Below are 19,328 nucleotides of genomic sequence, written 5' to 3' on the forward strand. Positions count from 1 at the left end.
GCGGCAGGTTCCCATGGCTTCCCCCACACCAATGGGCGTCGTAGGAGTAATTGTGGGAAATGTAGTTCGGAGCGAGCGGGCTTGGATGCGCTCGCTGATCACTATCCCCGACCGACCCCGCGTCGTGGCGTCACCTCACGCAGAGTCTGCGCAGGGGGCGGGTCTGAGGCCCGGGAGGCGTGTCCCCAACGGCTCCCGCGGCCGTTCGAACTCCGTGCGGCTGTGGTTCGTTTGTTCTCCGCGTGAAGTGTTTGATGCTTCCACGCCCCGAGCTCTGTAGAGAGTCTTAGGCTTCCGAACGCGGATGAGAGCGCGGTGTGCGCTGTTGTCAGGTGGGTCTGTCTCCCAACTACGGCTTGGGTGGTGACTGCTCCTTGGAGGGTAGAAACAGGCCTACCTGGAGTTACGTTCCTTTCCCTCCCAGCACCCTCGAAAGCGCTTCGTTTTCACCCTTACTGCGCTGGCTGCTCTGCAGGGTTGTGTTTTACTTGAGAAATCGGGGCGGAAGAGGTCATGTTTTTCTCTCCTGCTTCCAGATGAATGTAGGATTAATTCTGTCAAATTGAGAGTAGTTGATAACAGGACAATACAACATAAATCTCTGATCTTGCCAAATGAGGAATGTTTTAAGACTACAACCCATCCTATTACTTGCAAGGTTTATAAAGAACACTTTGTTCTTCGGTGTTGATGGGTATGCGTGCGTAAAGCTACAAACACGTTATTAGGGCCAAAAATACTTTGCCACGTGTGTGAGAATAGACTTTTATAACTACTGTAAGTTGGAGGGGAGAAAAAAAAATCTTTGACAGTAAATGCTCTAATAAGAAAAAAAGTTAAAAAGCAAATATATTCGTTGGTATTGAAGTGTTTGGGAATTGTTACATTAAAATACACAGATGTCGGACCCAAAACCTGATTTAGTTGAAACGTAATATTGAATGGCATTTTAGAATTTACCCAAATTGTCTGTACCCCTTTTTCCTTCACCATCCTGTAGGAGGCTAGAGATGTTGAAAAGATAGAGCGGAATGGGGACCTGATCCACTGACTTTTGTATGGGAGAGCCTTCTCACTTAAGCAGAAACAAATTTGTGCAAACGAAAGGGGAAAAAAGAAACATTTTCTCTGCGATGACATAGCGTCTCATTTAATTTCGTGCCACAGTTTCTTACAATAAGGTGAGGGTTTTCTTTTTAATCTTCCTCCTTACATCTGAGAAATTTTGAGTGGGAAGTAAATTGACCAAACTATTTTGGCTCAATGAAAGGAAAGAAGGGCAATTAGGGAGTCATCATTTATTCACCGAACATACTGAACTTCTGCAAGTGCCTTACAGTCCTGAACATAATACACAGGACTCCTAACCTTTTGGAGCTTGGGATGTGGTCAGAATTCTAGAAGGGTAATGAGAGAGAGATGCTACAATGACAAAGGTAAATGGGATTTGAAAGAAGAATGTAATTTTAAGATGCAGAAAGATCTATAGGAGTAGTAAAGATTTTAAAGCCTTAGTTTTTATTATATTAGTTACTAATATATACTTTGAAGCAATGATTTTATGTATTAATTATTAATAACAAAATGTGGCCCTTAGTTACGATTTTTTATTTGCAAAGGTTATTTAGTAGAGAATTTCACAACTCCAGAGATCGTCATCAGTTGAAGAAAGAAAAGCTTTTCTTCATGTATTTCTATGAGTTAACTTGCTAAATGCCATTTTGATCCTTATGGTTGTGATGTGACTGTGTGTGTTTTTTAAACCTTATAACCATTTTAAATAGGAGAAGGAGTTAAACTTTACTTGGTAATAAATTGCTTTTAAGAAAATATGAATGATTATAATGATACCATTTTTATCAGGTTTCCGGACCTTGTAACTTGAGCATGTAAGTTCAAACAGCTCATATTGAAATTGATTTATAATAAGTTAGAAATTGCAGTGCAACATAATTAAAAGGTCTTTGGATCCTGACGACTTCGGTTCAAATCTTGTTTCTACCATTGACAGTTTGTATGACCTTGAGTAAATTAATTTGTCATATTCTGAGTTCATCTTTAACGTAGAATAAAAGTACTTAATGCACACAATTGTTAGAAAGATTAAATGTGCTTGGAGAAGGGGGACTAGAATAACTAGACTCTGTATATAATAAAAAATTGACTCACTGAAATTCTATTGAACTTTCCATTTGCATGGCTTTACAGTGCAGAGAAATTCCTTGTTACTGGGGTTTTGTTTTGTTTTAAATTACTATGAAAGATTGCACATCATTTGAGAAAATAGAAAAATAATGAGTTAAATTCTATTATTGTGAGAGTATTTTGACTGACACCACAGATTCTTTCCATCAAGGTACAAGAAATTCATTTCATTTTTTAAGAAATGGAATCTAGTTCATCAGACTACTGTAATAAAGACCATGAAGAAGAAAGTTTGCTTGCAAATGTTGCTTCTTTAAGACATGAACTGAAGATAACGGAATGGAGTTTGCAGAGTTTAGGGGAAGAGTTATCCAGGTGAGTAAGTAAAATCATATGTAGACTTTAGAATATGACTTTATGAATGTAAAATGTATGAATTTCATTATTATATATTTTGTTTCTAATACATATTTAGAATAGGAAATAGTTTTTCTGTAATTTTTAAAAAATATTTATTTTTGAGAGAGAGAGAGAGAGAGAGAGAGAGACAGAGCAAGAGCAGGGGAGGGGCAGAGAGAGAGGGAGACACAGAATCTGAAGCAGGCTCCAGGCTCTAAGTTGTCAGCACAGAGCCTGACACAGGTCTGGAACTCACAGATTGCGAGAGCATGACCTGAGCCGAAGTCGGACACTTAACCGACTGATCCACCCAGGCACCCCAATTTTCTGTAATTTTTAATGTAACCCTTGGTTTAAGGAAAAAGTAGAAATATTAGGGAAGTGTTTGTACATTAAGTTGACACTTTTACTGTATTAGGACTCAGTATAAAATATATGTTTCGGGGTTAATCTTTTATTATTTTGACTCTTTTTTTGAATCTTAAGTAATTCTAGCGTATAGTCTCTAGACTACACAGATTGTTAGTTTAAAACTAATTACACTTTATTAAGAAATTTAGTTGTGACATTGCCTTAAGTTCAGAACTGAATGTGATTTCCAGCAGCACTTCAGGTGCTTTTCTTTCTGTTTTCTTATTTGATGTATAGAAATTGGAATGACTACTTAAATCACCTAGAATTAAAATGTATTTTTCTTTTTTCTCTAGTGTTAGTCCAAGTGAAAATTCTGATTATACCTCTAATCTCTCAAGGTCTGAAAAACTCATCCTGGAAGATCTTTCTCTGCCTAACCAGCTTGGACTTTTGAATCACACACCTTATAAAACAGTTTGTAAAATGCCCAGTGGCTGTACTGATTTTCAAAAAAAAACAAGAGATAAGGTTATTGTTTTTAGACCTGTCTACATAAAAGTAGTTTTGGTTTTAGATCTGTCTACTTAAAATACTTTGAGTTTTTTCTTTAAATGTCTTATGTTTTCCATAGTCTTTTATCATCATGCTTAAGACTCATTGAATTTAAATGTTATGGTTCTTTTTGTGTCCTAACAAGAAAATAGTTGCTTTGGTGTGTTGCTCTATTTTTAAACTTCTATATTTATTACCTTTTTGCAATTAAATGGCTTGCTTTCCTAAGTAAATTGTAACTCCTGTGATTTTTGGCACTATCCCATGTACGGAATAGGTAATCAGTTATTTATTCAGTGGTTAAGGTATATTTACCATATTTAGCCTGAATCAGTTGCTATATGATAACATGGTATTGTTCTCTTCATTATCCCTGAATTTTGTGGATGCTCTTCGACATCTTTACTAGTCTGGAACTCTCTCTCTCTCCATATTTCGTATTCAATCATATTGTCCATCTCACTGTGTTTACCTTTCTTCCTTACTCAACCCTTTAATCTCCCTTTCTACTCTCTTCCTATGCTCTATTGCCTCACTGCCAGCATGCATATATAGATACAGTTGCATATGCACTTCATCATCTTTTTGAATAAAAACTTGTCTTCCCACTTCAGAAAACTAACAATTGAGATGTTTTTTTCTTTTTTTTTTTAAGTTTATTTAGATATTTTGAGAGAGAGAGAACATGCACACGCACAAGTGGGGGAGAGGCAGAGAGAGAGGGAAATAGAAAGAATCCTAAGCAGGCTCCACACTGTCAGCGTGGAGCCCCATGTGGGGCTCAAACTCATGAACCGTGAGATCATGACCTGAGCTGAAATCAAGTCAGATGTTTAACTGACTGAGCTACCCAGTGTGCCCCAAGAGGTTTTCTTTTTGTAAGGAAGCTACTTAATGAAGCAGTGTGAGCCAGCAATTTAGAAAATAAATTCAAATTCCATGTCTACAAAGATTATGTAATTCTGGGGGCAAAAAAATTTTTTTTTACATTCTGGAAAATTGACCTCTATCCTAACTCAAATTGCTGATCAGTTTTGTTACATATATGCTTTATTTGAAATCATTGTGTTTTACCTTAAGCAAAATCAAAAGACAGATGATAAATTGGAGGGGGGAAATATTGGTAATGCCTGTTAAAGACAAAGGGGTAATCTCTTTAATATGGGAAGAGCTTCTAGAAAGAAGAAAAGATAAACAACCCGATAGAAAAATGGGCAATAGATATGTGTGAAAAAGGAAATTAAAATGATCTTCAAACAAATAAAAAGGTGTTCATTCTCATTCAAAATAAAAGGAATTCACAGTGAAACTATACTTAGATACCAGTTCCTAACCTATCAGATTGTTAAAACATCCAGATGTTTGATATCATATTTTGTGGTGAAATTAGAAGGAGATAGGCGTTCTCATATTATTGCTGGTAGGAATGCAAAATGATATAGCCCCTGTGGAGGGGCATTCGGTAATATTTCCCAAAATCACAAATACGTTTACTCTTGATGTGGAAATCCCATTTCTAGAAAAATACCTGACAGGTATGCCTGCATAAGTACAAAATGAAACATTGTTATAGCAGAAGATTAGAAATACCTCAAGTGTCCAGTAATAGGGGATTAGTTGAATAAACATGCAATGGAAACTGCAGCTGAGGTGGGGGAGAGAATAAAAGAATAGGACTTTCCAACTACAGTGATTGTGGAGAGATTGGCAGGATATATAGTTTAAAAAATGCAAGGTACAGAATGACATAATTAGAATGCTAGATTTTGCATAAGTCAGTGTGGGAGTGGGTAATTTGTATTGCTTGCAAATGAATGTGGAAACACTAGAAGACTGGTCTTAGTTAAGACCATAACTTAATAACTCTGTAGTTAATAACTGTAGAAGCAGTTCCCTATTTTTTTTTTTTTTTTTGCTGTGTGATTGGTGTTTTATAAATAAGAAACTTATAAAAATGGTTACCTATCTACTAAAAATGGGAATGAGGCTTCTGTATGTTTTGTATAGTTTTGACTTTTGAATTGCATAAGTATATTACTTTTTAAAAAAAAAATTATGTCTTGAAAACCTCAACCTTCTAGAAAATTAATTTATTATAAAATATATATTTAAAAGTATAATAAAAATTTGTGTCTAGTTTACTTTTTTATTTTTATTTTTTTAATTTATTTTTTATTTCAGAGGGAGAGAGCACAAGGTGGGAGAAGGGCAGAGGGAGAGAGAGAATTTTAAGCAGGCTCCATGCTCGGTCTAGCACCCAAAACAGGGCTCAATCCCATGACCCTGGGATCATGACCCTAGCCGAAATGAAGAGTTGGTTTAAAGAATTTATCCATTATCCATTTTATTGTTGACAGTCGTTTGGTTTTTTTCCATTTATTGTCTCTTATGGGGAAATTTAGTATGAATATTTTTATATTTTCAGGTGTAAAAAAAATTTTTTTAATGTTTATTTATTTTTGCGAAAGACAGACTGTGAGTAGGGGAGGAGCAGAGACAGAGGGAGACACAGAATCCAAAGCAGGCTCCAGGCTCTGAGGTGTCAGCACAAAGCCTGACGCAGGGCTGGAACTCAAGAGCAGTGAGATCATGACCTGAGCCGAAGTCGGCCACTTAACCTACTGAGCCACCCAGGCGCCCCCCACTGCAAAAGTTTTAAATTTGTACCCAGGGGTAATATTGTTGAGTCTTAGTATGTTGAACTTTACTGGTAATACTAAGAACTTTCCCAAAGTGTACCATTGTTTTCTAAACTATACTTATTTATGTACGTGTTCACCACAGTGGAGGAGAGCGCTTACTGTCCCACACGTCCTCAACCACACTTACTAAACATCTTAACTCATTTTCTGAGCTATGTAGACATTTTACTGATAATTGTTTACAGTTTTCCATTAATTACATATAATGAAATAATGCAACATAGCTTGCTCTTTTTCATTTTTCAGATGTCTTTTTCATCTACCTCCATGGATCAGGAGATCAGAAGTCTTCGAGAAAAACTTAACAAACTTAGGCAACAAAATGCTTGTTTGGTCTCACAGAATCATTCTTTAATGACTAAAATGGAATCTGTCCACTTTGAATTAACACAGTCAAGAGCAAAAGTATGTTTCTTGAAGTGTGACTATGGAAGTAGAAATTAACTGGAAGCATTTTAAGATTTATAATTGGAAAAATATTCCATGTTTTGCCTTAATGTGTTATATATAATAACTTTTGTTATGATAATATAGTATCAACATGTTATGAAATCAATTTTATGTGAATTTAATATCTGAAAATGATTTAGGGTAGCTTGTATAGTGTGTACATTTACATAAGTCATAGCCTCTTAAAATCTTAAGATTATCAATTTATGTAGTTTTATTTCTTGTATGAAGGAAATACAACTTATTTATCTTCCTTTGTATTTTTTATTTAAAAATTTTTATTTATTTTTAAATGTTTATTTATTTTTATTTTTTATTTTTTATATTAAATATAATTTATTGTTGGATTGGTTTCCATACAACACCCAGTGCTCATCCCAACAGGTGCTCTCCTCAATGCCCATCACCACTTTCCCTCTCCCCAACCCCCATCAACCCTCCGTTTGTTCTCAGTATCCAAGAGTCTCTTATGGTTTCTTCCCTCCCTCTCTGTAACTTTTTTTTCCTCCCTTCCCCTCCCCCATGGTTCTCTGTTAAGTTTCTCAGGATCCACATGAGTGAAAACATATGGTAACTGTCTTTTCTGCCTGACTTACTTCACTTAGCATAATACCCTCCAGTTCCATCCACGTTGCTGCAAATGGCCAGATTTCATTCTTTCTCATTTCCAAGTAGTAGTCCATTGTATAGATAAAACACATCTTTATCCATTCGTCAGTTGATGGACATTTGGGCTCTTTCCATAATTTGGCTATTGTTGAAAGCGCTGCTATAAACATTGGGGTACAAGTGCCCCTATGCATCAGCACTCCTGTATCCCTTGGGTAAATTCCTAGCAATGCTATTGCTGGGTCATAGGGTAGATCTATTTTTAATTTTTTGAGGAACCTCCACACTGTTTTCCAGAGCAGCTGCACCAGTTTGCATTCCCACCAACAGTGCAAGAGGGTTCCCGTTTTTCCCCATCCTCTTCAGCATCTGTAGTCTCCTGATTTGTTCATTTTAGCCACTCGAACTGGCATGAGGTGGTATCTTAGTGTGGTTTTGATTTGTGTTTCCCTGATGAGGAGTGACGTTGAGCATCTTTTCATGTGCCTGTTGGCCATCTGGATGTCTTCTTTAGAAAAGTGTCTATTCATGTCTTCTTCCCATTTCTTCACTGGATTGTTTTTCGGGTGTGGAGTTTGGTGAGTTCTTTACAGATTTTGGATACTAGGCCTTTATCCGATATGTCATTTGCAAATATCTTTTCCCATTCTGTCGGTTGCCTTTTAGCTTTGTTGACTGTTTCCTTTGCAGTGCAGAAGTTTTTATCTTGATGAGGTCCCAGTAGTTCATTTTTGTTTTTAATTCCCTTGCCTTTGGAGATGAGTCAAGTAAGAAATTCCTGCAGCTGAGGTCAGAGAGGTTTTTTCCTGCTTTCTCCTCTAGGGTTTTGATGGTTTCCTGTCTCACATTCACGTCCTTTATCCATTTTGAGTTTATTTTTGTGAATAGTGTAAGAAAGTAGTCTAGTTTCATTTTTCTGCATGTTGCTGTCCAGTTCTCCCAGCACCATTTGTTAAAGAGACTATCTTTTTTCCATTGGTTACTCTTTCCAGCTTTGTCAAAGATTAGTTGGCCATACATTTGTTGGTCCAATTCTGTGGTCTCTATTCCATTCCATTGGTCTATGTGTCTGTTTTTGTGACAATACTGTGCTGTCTTGATTACAGCTTTGTAGCAGAAACTAAAATCTGGGATTGTGATGCCTCCTGTTTTGGTTTTCTTGTTCAGTATTACTTTGGCTATTCGGGGTCTTTTGTGGTTCCATACAAATCTTAGGATTCCTTGTTCCAGCTTTGAGAGGAATGCTGGTGCAATTTTGATTGGGATTGCATTGAATGTGTAGATTACTTTGGGTAGTATAGACATTTTAACAATATTCTTCCAATCCATGAGCATGGAATGTGTTTCCATTTCTTTGTGTCTTCTTCAATTTCCTTCATAAGCTTTCTATAGTTTTCAGCATACATATATTTTAAATCTTTGGCTAGGTTTATTCCTACGCATTTTATGGTTCTTGATGCAATTGTGAATGGGATCCGTTTCTTGATTTCTCTTTTGCTTCATTATTGGTGTATAAAAATGCAACCGATTTCTGTACATTGATTTTGTGCCCTGCGACTTTGCTGAATTCATGTGTCAGTTCTAGCAGACTTTTGGTGGAGTCTGTTGGATTTTCCATGTAGAGTATCATGTCGTCTGCAAATAGTGAAAGTTTGACTTCATCTTTGCCACTTTTGATGCCTTTGATTTCATTTTGTTGTCTGACTGCTGATGCTAGGACTTCCAACACTATGTTAAACAACAGCGGTGAGGGTGGAAATCCCTGTTGTGTTCCTGATCTCAGGGCGAAAGCTCTCGGTTTTTCCCCATTGAGGATGATTTAGCTGTTGTCATATATGGCTTTTATGATGTTTAGATTTGTTCCTTCTATCCTGAGTTTCTTGAGGGTTTTTATTAAGAAAGGATGCTGTATTTTGTCAACTGCTTTTTCTGCATCTATTGACAGGATTGTATGGTTCTTATCCTTTCTTTTATTAATGTGATATATCACACTGATTGATTTGCAAATATTGAACCAGCCCTGCAGCCCAGAAATGAATCCCACTTGATCATGCTTAATGATTGTTTTCGTATGCTGTTGAATTCGACTTGCTAGTATCTTGTTGAGAATTTTTGCATCCATGTTCATCAGGGATATTGGCCTGTAATTTTCCTTTTTTGTGGGGTCTCTGTCTAGTTTAGGAATCGAGGTCATGCTGGCTTCATAGAATGAGTCCAGAAGTTTTTCTTCCATTTCTGTTTTTTGGAACAGCTTGAGAAGGATAGGTATTAACTCTGCTTTAAATGTCTGGTAGAGTTCTCCTGGGAAGCCATCTGGTCCAGGATTATTTGTTGGGAGATTTTTGATAACTGATTTCAATTTCTTAGCTGATTATGGGTCTGTTCAAATTTTCCATTTCTTTCCGTTTGAGTTTTGGAAGTATGTGGGAGTTTAGGAATTTGTCCATTTCTTCCAGGTTGTCAATTTTGTTGGCATATAATTTTTCATAGTATTCCCTGATAATTGCTTGTATTTCTGAGGGATTGGTTGTAATAATTCCATTTTCATTCATGATTTTATCTATTTGGGTCCTCTCTCTTTTCTTTCTGAGAAGCCTGGCTAGAGGTTTATCAATTTTGTTTATTTTTTCAAAAAACCAACTCTTGGTTTCATTTATCTGCTCTACTGTTTTTTGTTTTGTTTTTGTTTTTTTGGGGGGGTTCTATGTTGTTTATTTCTGCTCTGATCTTTATTATTTCTCTTCTTCTGCTGGGTTTGGGGTGTCTTTGCTGTTTTGCTTCTAGTTCCTTTAGGTGTGCTGTTAGAATTTGTATTTGGGATTTTTCTTGTTTCTTGAGATAGGTCTGGATTGCAATGTATTTTCCTCTCAGGACTGCCTTTGCTGCATCCCAAGGTGTTTGGATTGTTGTATTTTCATTTTCATTTATTTCCATATATTTTTAAATTTCTTCTCTAATTGCCTGGTTGACCAGTTTATTCTTTAGTAAGGTGTTCTTTAACCTCCATGCTTTGGAGGTTTTCCAGACTTTTTCCTGTGGTTGATTTCAAGTTTCATAGCATTGTGGTCTGAAAGTGTGCATGGTATGATCTCAATTCTTTTATACTTATTAAAGGCTGTTTTGTGACCCAGTATGTGATCTGTCTTAGAATGTTCTGCATGTACTTGAGAAGAAAGTATATTCTGTTGTTTGGGGATGCAGAGTTCTAAATATCTGTCAAGTTGATCTGGCCCAATGTATCATTCAGGGCCATTGTTTCTTTACTGATTCTCTGTCCAGATGATCTATCCATTGTTGTAAGTGGAATATTAAAATCCCCTGCAATTACCACATTCTTATCAATAAGGTTGCTTATGTTTGTGAGTAATTGTTTTATATATTTGGGTGCTGCTGAATTTGGTGCATAGACATTTATAATTGTTAGCTCTTCCTGATGGATAGACACTGTAATTATATATTGCCCTTCATCTCTTGTTACAGCCTTTAATTTAAAGTCTAGTTTGCCTGATATAAGTATGGCTACTCCAGCTTTCTTTTGACTTCCAGTAGCATGATAGATAGTTCTCCATCTCCTCACTTTCAATCTGAAGATGTCCTCAGGTCTAAAATCAGTCTCTTGTAGACAGCAAATAGATGGGTCTTGTTTTTTTTATCCATTCTGATACTCTATGTCTTTTGGTTGGAGCTTTTAGTCCATTTACATTTAGTGTTATTATTGAAAGATATGGGTTTAGTGTCATTGTGTTATCTGTAGGTTTCATGTTTGTAGTGATGTCTCTGGTACTTTGTGGTCCTTGCAACATTTCACTCACAGAGTCCCCCTTAGAATCTCTTGTAGGGCTGGTTTAGTGGTAATGAATTCCTTAAGTTTTGTTTGTTTGGGAAAACCTTTATCTCTCCTATTCTGAATGACAGACTTGCTGGATAAAGGATTCTCGGCTGCATATTTTTCCTGTTCATCACATTGAAGATTTCATGCCATTCCTTTCTGGCCTGCCAAGTTTCAGTAGATAGGTCTGCTACTACCCTTATGTGTCTACCTTTGTATGTTAAGGTCCATTTACACCTATCTGCTTTTCTTCCTTCTGTTCTCTTTTATTTTTCCTATTAGATGAATATTGGATTACCTCAATTGGTCCTCTGAATCTTTTAAGGTTTTTTTTCATGTTTTCCATCTCCTTGTCTTCTTTTTTTTTTTTAATTTTTTTTCAACGTTTATTAATTTTTTGGGACAGAGAGAGACAGAGCATGAACGGGGGAGGGCCAGAGAGAGAGGGAGACACAGAATCGGAAACAGGCTCCAGGTTCTGAGCCATCAGCCCAGAGCCCGACGTGGGGCTCGAACTCACGGACCGCGAGATCGTGACCTGGCTGAAGTCGGACGCTTAACCAACTGCGCCACCCAGGCGCCCCCATCTCCTTGTCTTCTTATGATACTTTTCAAATTTCCTCAAAGCTATCATCTACACCTTTATTGAATCTTACTTTAGCTGTCAGATTTTTTTTTTTTTTCATTTTCCAGAGCTTTTCCATATTCTCTTAATCTTTTTTTGGGGGGGGGGGTTGGAAGAACATCCTGATGCAGTATCTTCACTTAGCTTTCTTAAGATTTAATGTGTGTTTCTATGTGTGTGTGCATACTTGCCTTGCTTGCTGCCAGTTGCCTTTTTCTTTTGTTATGGCCTTTGACTTTTTACGTTAGAAGCCTTTTTTTCAGATGTTCATGTTTTACCTTTTTATATTTAAGAGAAAGGCACTTAAATGCACTTTGGAAGCTCTCTGTACAAAGGTGAAGTTTATTGTCCAATGCACTTCCTATGTTGGTGATGCCTGGGGAGGTGGATCTTTTCTAGGGAGATACCCAGCCTCTTTTGCCCAAAATCAGTATGTGAGGCCTTTTTCTTTGGAGCTGTTGAATTTTTCCAGCAAAGAATCCTTTGATTTCCCACCTGTGGGATAGCCCTAAATGAGATGATGTAGGAAGTTGGAAACTGTTTTATGTAAACCAGCTTGTTTATAACTACTTCATCCCTGCTCATCGTTCTACATAGTCCTAAACCTTTCCTGTTCAGTTTCTTAGATAATAAATTTTTTTTCTCTTCCTGGTAGGCTATCACTGGACTGTTGGTGTTTTGAAAGGAATGGGAAAAGGAGGGTTGACTTACCAGCACATTTTTAGCTGTATTCTGGGTTTTCTTTCCTGGACCTTATGCTTCCTTTTTTCAGGGATAATTAGGTCCCTTATTGATATTCTTTCCAGACACTATTTAGGTTGTAGATTCCCACCCTGCTATATTCTTTTTATCTTCCAGGTTGTAGGATTACTTTGCTTTTTGTATTTTCTAAGTTTTCTCTAGTAAGATGTATTCTAAAATTAGGTCTTAAATTGTAAAATGGTTCAGTAGGTATTTTCTTATTTACCTTTTTATAATTTTATCTTTTATATTGAATTTTCTGTTTTTGTGAAATTTATCTTCCTGGTTGGTTTCAGTAGTGATTCTTCCCGCCCCCCCCCCCCCCCCCCCCCAAATAGTTAATCAATTATCTTGGGATATTAAGTTGAGGGTAATGGCTGGAGCTTACATGCTGATATTGGCTTGTGATGATGACACACCCATGTAACTGTTGATCAAAGGAAGAGATAGGGTGAGCTTCACATTTGATCGATGATTGGGGCTTTATATTGAACACCCTCGCAAACAGAAAAAGAAACAAAGGATCAAGTAGATTATTTTGTGAAAGAAAATGCGCTAAAAGTTACTTTTTTGTTTTAGGTTTCTATGCTTGAATCTGTTCAACAACAGGCAGCCAGTGTGCCTATCTTGGAAGAACACATTATAAATTTGGAAGCAGAAGTTTCAGCCCAAGATAAAGTTTTGAGGTAAATATACTTTTTATGGCTTTAAAGTTTTTACTTCCTACTTGTGCTTTTTGATATATCTTGTGAAATCTTGTTCCCCACCCCATAAATTTCTAGTGGCTTAGAGACTATCTTAGGACCTGTGGAATCTATTCTGTGGTCCATCATAACTCCTCTTGGCTCCAAGATGCATGTGTTTTACGGGGGCTAAAAAAAGACATAAAATGAGCTAAGATGCTTATTTACATGCTTTTATTGAATATGCACTAATTCATTTCTTGCCCTATATAGTAGTATATACTGGTGCTTCAATAGGAGTTTAAGAATAAGATACAAGGAATCAGGCACTTTATAATTTATCCCCTTTTGCTTTGAATAAAATGAGAAATATATGCATAGTAAATAGCACATCATTCCATTTTGATGATTCCCAAAGTGTAGTTCTGGGACCAGCAGTATTAGCATCTTCTGGGAAGTTGTTAGAATTGTAGATCTCAGGTTCTGTCTCAGACTTACTGAATCACAAACTGTGAGAGGTGGGATCCAGTAATATGTGTTTTAGTAAGTCCTGCAGGTTATTCTGATGTACACTAAAGTCATCTTTTGTGACCATCAGAATTTTGTAATTTTCCTTGTATAACATGTTGTTGTAATTTTATTCCTAGATATTTTATATTTTTGGTTGTTGTGAATTTGTTCATGTTCTGTTAATTGATGGTATATACGAAGGCTGTTGCTCTTTGTGTAATATAATTATTTTGTAATTGGACTAGTTGTCATATTATTTTACCCTAATAATTTTGCATTTTGATTCTCCTGGATTTTTCAGGCAGCTAATAATGTTAGCAGAAAAAGAAAATATTGTCTTTCCTTTTCAAAATTTCTATTTAGTACTTTTTCATTTTTCTTTTAGTAACTATCAGAAAAATCATTGGATATAGTGGTAATAATAGTCATTCTTACCTAATTTTTGAACTGTATGGTTATGCTTCTAGTATCTGACTGTATATGTATCATTTTATTCCTTGTAAAAACTCCTAGTTGATAAGTGATAAATATGCCTTTTCTCTATTTCTTACTAAATCTTGGTTTCTCTTACCTTGATAATTTAAGCTGATAGAGTTCCTAATGTTGAGCTATTCTTGCATACCTGGAATAATCTCTTTAATAGCCTTTAAAAAATATTTTCCTTTATTTTATAGAGAGGCAGAAGATAAATTAGAGCAGAGCCAGAAAATGGTGATTGAAAAGGAGCAGAGTTTGCAGAAGTCCCAAGAGGAATGTATAAAGTTAAAGGTAGACTTACTTGAACAAAGTAAACAAGGAAAGAGGTATGTGTTTTAAAGCAGATAATTGTTTTTGTAGGGGGAAAAAGAATATATTACCTTTTTTAAGTTGTAGCTAATTTTTATTATCTGTTTTTAAATTATTTATTTATTTTTGAGAGTGAGAGAGTGAGCAGGAGAGGGGCAGGAGGAGAGAGAGAGAGATTGAGAGAGAGAGAGAGAGAGAGAGAGAGAGAGAGAGAGAGAGAATCCCAGGCAGGTTCTGCACTGTCAGCACAGAGCCCGATGCAGGGCTGAAACTCACAACCTGTGAGATCATGACCTGAGCAGAAATTGAGAGTCGGATGCTTAACTGACTGAGCCACCTAGGCACCCCTGTAGCTAATTTTTAAAATGAAAATATTTCAGAAACTTAGCAGTAGAAAAATTTAATGTTATTTTTGTCAATAGTGTTTCATTTTTCATTAAAAATTTCATGTTACTGGCATTCTGGATTGGGATTAGAAGTCTGATAATGATTATCAATATAATGATATTTACTTTTTTCTGAAATTATTTCCTACATAAAATTCGTGAGTAAATATATTCGTGAGTAAAAGAAAGTATAAAGCATGTCTTTTTTTTTTCTTTAAGTTTATTTTGAGAGAGCGTGCACACATACCTAAATTGGGGAGGGGCAGAGAGAGAGAGAGACTCCCAAGCAGGCTCTGCATTATCAATGTGTAGCCTGGCACAGGGCTTGAACCTACAAATCTTGAGATCATGACCTGAGGTGAAATCAAGAGCCAGATACTTAGCCAACTCAGCCACCCAGGTGCCCTGATTTTGTATAAAGCATGTCTTAATATAAAGTTTTGTAGGTAGTCTTGAGTAAGGAACCCTTAACTATCAATGTCAATTAACATTTAAACTAATAAACATTTAAAATTTTTTAGTTTAATAATATTTTCCAATATAATAATATAATTATAACAGCTTTTTACACAGGATAAAATCATAATCTCCATTTTTGTCTTCAAAAAATTTTTTTCTTTCAAGTTTTTATTTAAATTCCAGTTAACATACAGTGTAATACTCATTTTTAGTAGAATTTAGTGATTCATCGCTTACATACAATACCTCATGCTCATCACAGGTGCCCTCCTTAATACCCATCACTCATTTAACCCATTTCCCACCGCCCTCCCCCCCGCCACCTCCCTCCATCAACCCTCAGTTTGTTCTCTATACTTAAGTATCTGTTGTATGGTTTACCTCCTTTTTTTTCTGTGTTCATCTGTTTTGTTTCTTCAATTCCAATTAAAATATGAGTGAAATCATATTGTATTTTTCTTTGACTTATTTTGCTTACCATAATACACTCTAGCTCCATCTATATCAGTGCAAATGGCAAGATTTCATTATCTTTGATGGCTGAGTAATTTTCCATTGTATGTATATACACCTCTTCTTTATCCATTCATGGTTAAAGTCAATGGACATCCAGTCCATCCAAGTCAATGGACATTTGGACTCTTTCCATAGTTTGGCTATTGTTGATGCAGCTTTAAACATCAGGGTGCATGTACCCCTTTGAATCTGTATTTTTGTATACTTTGGGTAAAAGTATTTACCTATACTAAGTATAGTAGTGCAGTTGCTGGGTTGTAGGATAGTTCTAGTTTTTTCCTTTTTGAGGAACCTCCATACTTTTTCCAGAGTGGCTGCACCGGTTTGCATTACCACCAAAAATGTAAAAGGGTTCCTTTTTCTTTGCATCCTCACCAACATCTGTTGTTTTCCTGTGTTGTTAATTTTAGCCATTCTGACCAGTGTGAGGTGGTATCTCATTGTGGTTTTGATTTGTATTTCCCTGATGATGAGTGATGTTGAGCATAAAAATGACTCTTATATAGGTGGCCCAGTTGGTTGAGTGTCAGACTCCTGATTTCAGCTCAGGTCATAATCCCAGATCATCATATCAAGCTCCACATCAGGCTCTGTGCTGAGTGTGGAGCCTGCTTACGATTCTCTCTCTCTCTTTCTTTCTTTCTCTCTCTCTCTCTCCCTCTGCCCTCTCCCTGCTTGCTTTCTCTCTCTCTCTCTCTCTCTAAAATAAAGTTTAAAAAGAAGACTCTTATATAAGGTTTAAATAATATCTAACCAGGAGCCTGTAAAGATTCTAAACTTACATGTATCTAATAGTCAAGCCCAGAAATATATAAAGAAAATAAAATTTCACATGGTAATGAGCAAACCTTTAATCATACAGGTAACATTCTTACACATTTACTAGGAATTATTAGATTAGTAACATGAAAGCAAGAAATTGAAGAGTTGAATGACAACTAGTAATCTTGATCTAATGTATGTATTTATGGAACCCTATACCCAACAGTTTGAAAAGTCATATTCTTTCAAGCACTTCTAGAACATTTATAATCTTTACCTCACTATGTCAGAAAGTATGAGTTTCAACAAACACCAAAAGATTGATGTTGTATATATTACCTTCTGAGACTGTAGTACAATTAAGTTAGAATGTAATCCCCCCCCCCCAAATCATGTATATTTAGAAATTTAAAGCCAGCTTTCTTGCTACTTACGGACCATTGAAGAAATTAGGACAAAAATTAGAAAACTTTTGAGGCGCTTCAGTGTCCTTTTGAGTCAGTTAAGTGTCCAATTTTGGCTCAGGTCATGATCTCATGGTTCGTGAGTCCAAGCCCCGCATTGGGCTCTATGCTGACAGCTCAGAGCCTGGAGCCTGCTTTGGATTCTGTGTCTCCTTTTTTCTCTGTCCCTCTCCCACTCACACTCTTGTCTCTCTTTCTCAAAAATAAATAAACATTTTTAAAAAATTAAAAAAAAAACTTTTAGAACAGAGCGATATAAAAAATACCACAGCTTGTGGGCTGACACCAAAGATATTCTTAGAGAGAAATTTTTAGTCTCCTATGCATATATTGAAATTAATATATGCATGAAAATGAATGAGCTAAAACATCCAATTTATGTAGTCAGGAAAAGGACAGTTGAAGAAATCATCAAAAGAAAAATAGGAAATAGAAGTATTGAAATAATATAGGATTAAATGATCGAATAGAAAACAAGGAAACCATAGAGAAAATCACCAAAACCTAAATCTGGTTCTTTTCAAAATGGCCAAACTAATGGGCATCAGACAAAATTAATCAAGGAGACAAAGCACAAAAAACAATATTGGGATTGAAAAGGACTTCTAAAGTATAGATTTAGCTATGATTTAAGAAAGGGGTGCCTGGTGACTCAGTCGGTTGGGTGTCCAACTTCAGCTCAGGTCATGACCTCATGGTTTGTGGTTGTGGGTTTGAGCCCGGTGTTGGGTTCTGTGCTGACAGCTTGGAGCCTGTAGCCTGCTTTGGATTCTGTGTCTCCCTTTCTCTCTGCCCCTCCCCCATTCACATTCTGTCTCTCTCTCTCTCTCTCTCTCTCTCTCTCAAGAAATAAACATAAAAAAAAGAAAGAAAGAAAGAAATAAGACCAAATACTATGAACCATTTTAGAATGAGAAATATGAAAATTTGGACTCAATAAATGATTTCTCAACAAAATATAATTTAACAGAACTAACTTAATAAATTGAAAACCTGAATGGAAATACAGCTATTAGAGATATTGAATCAATAGTTAAAGATTTTCCTACAAGAAAGTAATAAACAAAACAAGGGTGATGACAAAAGGAAACAGGCCCATTATGGCCCACAGTGGCTAAAATGAAAATGACTCACAATATCAAGTTTTGGCAAACTTGTGGAGCCCCTACAATTCTCATATATTTCTAAGAGTGTAAATTGGTAGAAACACTTTGGAAAACTTTGCCATTATCTGCTAAAGCTAACATAAGTCACCCTGTGATCTAGCATTTACTGCATCAGAAATGAATGCCTGTATCTATCAAAGGATAGGTGCAAGAGTGTTCAAAGTAGCTTCATTCATAATTGCTAAATGTTAATAATAGAATAAATAAATTGTGTTATATTCACATTATGGAACATATACACTCATGGAAAAGAGCAATTAAAGCTATTAACAACATGGGGGTGCCTGGGTGGCTCAGTCGGTTAAGCGTCCGACTTCGGCTCAGGTCATGATCTCACAGTCTGTGAGTTCAAGCCCCACATCGGGCTCTGTGCTGATGGCTCAGAGCCTGGAGCCTGCTTCCGATTCTGTGTCTCCCTCTCTCTTTGCCCCTTCCCTGCTCATGCTCTGTCTCTCTCTGTCTCAAAAATAAATAAACATTAAAAAAATTTTTTTAAAAAAATGAAATACTTATTTAAAAAAAAAAACTGTTAACAACATAAGTGAATGTATATCATAGATAATGTAAGCAAAAGAAGCCAGGTGCAAAATATAGTACATTTCCATAAGAAATCAAGAATAGGTAAAATTCTTGATTCATATATTCTTTAATATATGGTATTAAAAACTCCAAGTAGTGTTTACCTTTTTGAGTAAAGAATGTTGGAGGGAGTCTTTTGGGTACTTGAATATTCTGTATTTGATCTGGATAGTAATTTTGTGGATGTATACATATATAAAAACTCATTCACTTAAGACTTCTGCACTTAGTAAAACATTAAAATAAAAACTATTAGTTAAATAAGAAAAAATATACAGAAAATATGTACAATCTTAATGAAGATTTAAAAATGTGCTCAGATTTGCTTTCATCAGGTATGGTGAGACACACAGACATGGAAATGACTGTCATGCAGAAGGAATTTTTATAGTCACAAATCCCTAGAAATAGGAGACATGACAGGCCATGTAGAGGGTCACACAGGGAAGCATCAGGGTTGGTCAGGAGACTGAGGGATTTGGGAGGAAAAGAGATGTTTTTGTGGTTTGTGTGGGAAGGCACAGTGAAAGCAGGGAAGGCAGGTTTAGGATTGGCTAGTATGAATAATCTCAGCGGGCTGTAGTGTAAGGCTGTCCTGAGTTGTGTGGTAC

At 36.2% G+C, this 19,328-nt stretch overlaps 1 protein-coding gene across 8 annotated transcripts in view; it reads left to right on the forward strand.

The window, feature by feature from the left end:
- Positions 1-22: 22 nt before the first annotated feature.
- Positions 23-19,328, forward strand: part of CCDC18 (coiled-coil domain containing 18) — a 118,329-nt gene continuing 99,023 nt past the window's right edge. For 4 of the 8 annotated variants that reach the window (XM_043575591.1, XM_043575589.1, XM_043575583.1 and 1 more), the window contains exons 1-7: positions 23-332; positions 1,001-1,181; positions 2,357-2,520; positions 3,252-3,426; positions 6,399-6,557; positions 12,986-13,092; positions 14,274-14,402. In XM_043575591.1, the coding sequence (XP_043431526.1) occupies positions 2,387-2,520; positions 3,252-3,426; positions 6,399-6,557; positions 12,986-13,092; positions 14,274-14,402 (704 nt within the window). In that variant the 5' untranslated portion in view covers positions 23-332; positions 1,001-1,181; positions 2,357-2,386. Of the gene's footprint in view, positions 333-1,000; positions 2,521-3,251; positions 3,427-6,398; positions 6,558-12,985; positions 13,093-14,273; positions 14,403-19,328 lie in introns of all 8 variants that reach the window. The other 4 variants (XM_043575586.1, XM_043575588.1, XM_043575584.1 and 1 more) reach the window with 3 other exon arrangements.

The sequence above is a fragment of the Prionailurus bengalensis genome, chromosome C1 (genome assembly GCF_016509475.1).
Source record: "Prionailurus bengalensis isolate Pbe53 chromosome C1, Fcat_Pben_1.1_paternal_pri, whole genome shotgun sequence".
Lineage (NCBI taxonomy): Eukaryota > Metazoa > Chordata > Mammalia > Carnivora > Felidae > Prionailurus > Prionailurus bengalensis.